At 50.3% G+C, this 5,374-nt stretch overlaps 1 protein-coding gene across 1 annotated transcript; it reads right to left on the bottom strand.

Annotated features, from left to right (window-relative positions):
- Positions 1-1,294: 1,294 nt before the first annotated feature.
- On the bottom strand, positions 1,295-3,741 carry trhrb (thyrotropin-releasing hormone receptor b). The gene is made up of 2 exons (XM_040122227.1): positions 2,947-3,741; positions 1,295-1,720 (listed from the first exon to the last, which is right to left on the bottom strand). Exons 1-2 carry the CDS (start codon positions 3,739-3,741, stop codon positions 1,295-1,297), a joined length of 1,221 nt encoding a protein of 406 aa, XP_039978161.1.
- Positions 3,742-5,374: the final 1,633 nt, after the last annotated feature.

The following is a 5,374-nucleotide window of genomic DNA, read 5'->3' as shown; positions in this document are numbered from 1 at the left end:
GAACCCAAGTTAGATTGTCCTCTAATCCATAAGGCATTATAAAATGACTTCTTATCTATAAATAAAGTCATTAGTGACAATTTATAAACCCCTTATAGAAGTATACCACAGAAAAAGGATGAGACTGTGGCAGCCGCAGCAGCAAATATTGAACTTCATTTTTGTGGCACTTTTTAATTCAAGTGACAAAGTGCTCCATATACTCTTGTTCCCTGTCTGTCACGGCGGGAACATTCAACTGACCGCCGGGAGACCGCACACAAACCTAACCCCCCGGCCTCCAGAAGGCTCTCAGCGCAGTCCCTCGTGGTTTTCACAATGTCCCCAAGGCTGTGTTCGTGTGCTTCACGATAAAAAAAAAAAAAAATAGGGCCTGTTTTGTCGGTAAAGGTTCAGGTGTGACTCAGCCTTTAATGGACTGCCTGTCCTGAAAACATTGGGGGGGGGGGGGGGCAGGATGGCATTCAGTTACTAAAGCTACACAAGGGTGAGGGTTTATTTTGGAGTAAAAATACACCGTTTTTTTTTCTCAGCCTAAATCAGGCGGACTTGCTCTAGAATGAGGGAAAAAATGGCGCCATCGTGTCCAGCGCGGTCAGTTCGCTCGCGGGAAATGGTGAATTGAGAAAACGGACTGAATCCCAAGCTTCTGAGCCAGAACTCGTGGGCATGAGATCCTTTTGGGTCTGTCGTGTCTTTTGTTGTCCTCCGGCGTCAGAGCGTCGCTGGCCGGCTGTGTGGTACGCACGAAAGCGTCGAGGGAAGAGTTTCCCGGTGTCGCATCGCATGACTTCTTGGCGTTCCGTGTCAGACAGGTCCCCCTCCCTGCTACTCGGAGCTGCCGCCACGCGACGCCACGCGACGCTGGTTTGTGCGGCTTCGAAAGTCAGAACTTAGCATGCGCTGGTCTGGGCCGTGACATAGCACCATATATTCGAAGGGGGCAACGGTGTCTTTGTTCACAGTCATGTTTGTTTTAATTTTATACAGTATATCACGAGGGCGGGTCCGAGAAAAATGTACCCGCTGTGCGGTAGGGGAGCGCTTATCTGTCGATGTTTGTGGCTCTACAAGAGTCCGGGATCTTTTTCGGTGGCGCGCATGATCTGCTTTGCGCATCAAAGGCCGTGGCGTCCCACCAGTGAGCAGTAATCTGTGTTTGCATCTCCAGCTACAGCCGCCCGCCTTCGAAAAAGGTCAGCGGGCACTTAGGGAACAACGTTCCCACTCAACACACTCCGTGAAGCAACGTTTTTCAGACCCGGTTGATCCTCCGCACCATCTCTCTCCGGCCTCAGGCGTCACTGAAATTCACCTGTCCGTACACGCGGGGTTCCGGAAACGTCGTTTTCCGATCAGACAGCAGTTCGTCCGTGACGGTGAGCTCGTCCAGCTCTGTCGTGAAGTGATCGGCGCTCTCCGCCATCGACGTCTCCTTGACGACGCTGTAGGTGAGCGCCATGCTGTAGGCGGCGGGCTTATCCGAGCCCTTCCCCGCGCAGCGGCAGATCTTGCGGAAAGCGGCGCGAAACTTCTGAGACATGGCGTTGTAGATGACCGGGTTGATGGCGCTGTTGAGGTAGACGCAGATCCGGCAGAAGAGCAGGAACCAGTGGTCCAGGTAGGCCCGGTCCAGGAAGGAGTTGATCACCACCAGAGTGCGGTACGGCATCCAGAGCAGGGCGAACAGGATCACCACCACGGCCAGCATCTTGGTCACCTGCGGTGGCCGACAAGGAGAGAGATGAGAGCTGCAACTGCAGTGAAGCTCCGAGGGGAACCTGCAGGGGCCCAATCAATACTGTCCAGCTTTGAACAAATACATAGAAATGACAGATATGGAGCCGAACGGCCTGAAGAACAGTGAACTAAAGATTTTCCAACATCTTCAGTTCTTGCTCTTTATGATTTGTGATGAAAAACATCTGGGTAGTCTATTTATTGTTTTTAGTTGAGGGTGAGGAAGGTCTGGGTCAGTTCACCAAACAAACTGATTTCTGGTGGTATCCAGCCATTCAGATAGTTTAGATAGTTACCAAAAACTAACTGTTTGGCTGGACACCACTAAACAGTCAGTCGATTAATTGACAGAAAACAGTTCTGATCATTACAAACTAACTGGTTAACATGTGTTCTCTCAGAAAGTTAAGCCAAAAGAAGATGAGTATAAAGAGGAACTTAAGAAGTTGACCATGTTTTATGTTTTTGTACTAAGTATATAATGAACTGCAATACAACAAATATTGATCTCAAGTCTCTGAAAGGCTTATTTTTTTATATTAGGGCAACTAGAAAACCTCTTTCCCCAATTATTTTCAACTTTTCTTCAACGCTGTTTTAGTTTGTAAGTTAGTCAATTATTATTATTTTTTTTTCCATTTGTTTACAACAGTGGAAGAAGCATTCGGACCCTTTAAGTCGACGTGGCACCACCACAACGTAAAAATACTCCGTTACAAGTAAAAGCGCCGCATTTCAATACCTACTTGGGTAAAAGTGTTCAAGTATCATCGGCAAACTGCACTTTAATGTACTTGATCCAGAAAACGCTGCCCTTGTGAGTGTCGTGCTTTACACATCTTGTTCTCGTATTGTTTCAGTGATGCGTTATCGGGGACGCATCCGTGTGTGACGAGCATTTTGCTACTGCGGCCGGTGGCAGCGGAGCTCACCTGAAGTGTTTAATAGGCTGTTAGCTGATTTTCTTTTCAGTAACGATTCTTCGCGTTCTGCGAGCTCGTCGTGCGTTTTGCGCGTAAAACCCCCCGTCGTGTGAAGGAACCAGCAGGCCGCTTACAGCTGTTAAACACACGCGCTGGGGGAAAAGCGTTTGACCATTGGGTCAAACTCATTCTGCAATTGAAGGACTTTTTTGTTTTTTCTTTTCAAAAGAGTAAACGGTACCAGGCGGGCCGTCCCCTTCCCCGGGGCGCACACGCCACCCACCTGTCTGCGCGAGGTCGCGGTGGAGCTGGAGTGACGGGAGTTCTTGCAGCCGATGCTCTTGCTGTTGGCCTGGCCGCTGTGTAGCCCGCCCTTCTTCCTATTCCTCTTGTCCTTGGGGTCGGAGGGCAGCGGGTTGAGGAAGAGGATCCGGGCGATGAGCCCGTACAGAACCGCGGAGAGCAGCAGCGGCAGCACGAAAAAGACGCCGAAATCGAAGAAGTAAACGGGTAAATAAAACTTCCTGGGCACTCTGTAGCCGCAGGTGACGACGGTGATGTTGTCGTACACCACCTCCTGGATGTCTGACAGGTAGAACCACATCACGCAGTACAGAGAAGTGAAAGCCCAGACGAACAAGATGATCTTTTTCGCTCTGGACAAAGTGCAGAGAAACTGAGCTTTAATGGGGTGACAGATGGCAATGTATCTCTCTATAGTGAACGCTGTTATGGAGCAGGAGGAGGCGTTGATCCCGAGGTACTGGAAGTAGGTTATGCAGAGGCAACCGTAGTGGCCAAACACCCAAGATCCGAAGAGGCTGTCCGCGATGGTCGGCAGACCGGCCGCCGTTAGCACCATCAGATCGGCCACAGCCAAACTCACCAGGTAGCAGTTGGTGGGCGTCCGCATGTGCTTTGTGGTGAGCACCACCAGGATGACCATCACGTTGCCCACGATTCCTAGAGCACAGATGACGAAGAGCAATACACTGCTTATCACTTTGTACTGGACGCTGTAGTCGGCCCAGATTCCCAAAGTGTGGTTCTTCTCCGGGGCTGCTGTCAAGTTTTCCATCTCGTTTTATCAGCTCAAATATTTCCCAGAGAGAAAAACAAAAAAAACTTGCTGCCCGGCGCACCAGAACTGGGTTTTTACGCGCGACAGAAGCGGGGGGCTCCACCGGCACTGGAGGTCTGGGAAAAAAGTGTAGGTCGACCTCAAATGGCATGAAACTGAATGCAGAAGCGCGCCGCGCGTCGAGCCATCAGAAAGTGACAGAGAGCGAGCTCGGACTCCGGTGTCGTTCCGCGGGCGCGCTGCGCGTAAAAAAAAAAAAAAAGAAGAAGCGATGCGTCGCCGTGTTCTCCTCAGCGCAGACTGTCCGCTGGGCAGATGGCGGCTTGGTTTTGAGCCGCGCTTTTGGCACAAACCAGCTTTACGCAAGCGAGGGGATTGGCCCATTGTTACATTTTCGGAACCGGACCTCCCCCAAATCGACGAAACCCATCTGGTCAAACACCCAGAACGCTACAGCGTGTTCTCGTCTTTCCGTCCTTCTGACATTAGTTTATTACTCACAAATAGGCTGCGGAGATCAGTTTCAGCGCTGCCCTTTTTTTTTGTGTGTGTGTGTGCCTTTTTCAGTTTGTGAGACGTGTGATTTCGCTGACAGTGAAAGCCTCCGCCGGCCGGCTCAGCTCCACGGGGCCGCCACTTTAATAAAGCAGGCTTTTTATGGGACGATGAACTGCAGTGTCTGCTGGATGGACCTGATCCACGTCTGCAGGCTTCCAGGCGGAGCCGGGGCCAGAATACCCTCTCCGCGCCGCTTTGCAACGGAGAGGTGTCATTACTAAATAATTTTAGTGACACGTGAATTCTCATCGGCCTACTTGGGTGTTTCTCGGCGGCTGCCGATGGACGACGCACTGGCGTCCATCTATAGGAGCAGCCACGCGCTGAGTGGTCTTTGGGCGAAAAGTCTGTACGATCGCTTTCCGTACGCAGTGAAGGAAAAGGGGCCATAGCTCCATTGTGGAAATACCGAGGTCATGGGTCCAGGTCCAGCCCGACACTCCCCTCACCCGCCTGAAAATGTTTGATATGACACCCAAACAAAGGTCCCTCGTATTCATTTGATTCAGTAAAACGTTCACGGTTTACCTCAAAATTTAACTCCTTACATGAATCCTGACTCTGCTGTATTCTTTACTAATTTGCCTGAAATTGAAATAACCAGCCTATAAAAGACCAACAATGTGCAGATTTTGGACAGAGGATTGTAAAGCCCCCCCCACTTTGCTAAAATCGCCCAAAGCCCCCCCCCATTACTGTGAATATGACCTCGGTGTCCTCATTGGCCTGATTCAGATGATAAAGATGGTGGAGACTGAAGGGGGAAAAGATGTAAGAACAGTGGATATTTGGTTTTTAAATAACATTGTGTGCGCTTTCTAAAAACTCTTCCTCAATCATTTTTTGGCTCAGGCTTCTTAAACAAACTCTCCCTGACACAAAACGCACGTAAAGCAAAAACAGCGGAAGAAGCAACTGCCGCTTAAACGTGAACCCGCAAGTCACATTTGGGGCCACTGATTGGCCCGTTAAAGAGTTTCAGTGCCTCCGTGCCGCAGCCATTTGCCAGCACCGCACGCCACCGTGCAACATTTTAATCGGCCCCCGGTTTTCATGTTGTGCTTCACCGAAC

This window comes from Xiphias gladius, chromosome 24 (assembly GCF_016859285.1).
Source record: "Xiphias gladius isolate SHS-SW01 ecotype Sanya breed wild chromosome 24, ASM1685928v1, whole genome shotgun sequence".
Lineage (NCBI taxonomy): Eukaryota > Metazoa > Chordata > Actinopteri > Istiophoriformes > Xiphiidae > Xiphias > Xiphias gladius.
The sequence above is the reverse complement of the archived record's forward strand: the minus strand, read 5'-3'. Positions and strand labels throughout refer to the sequence as shown.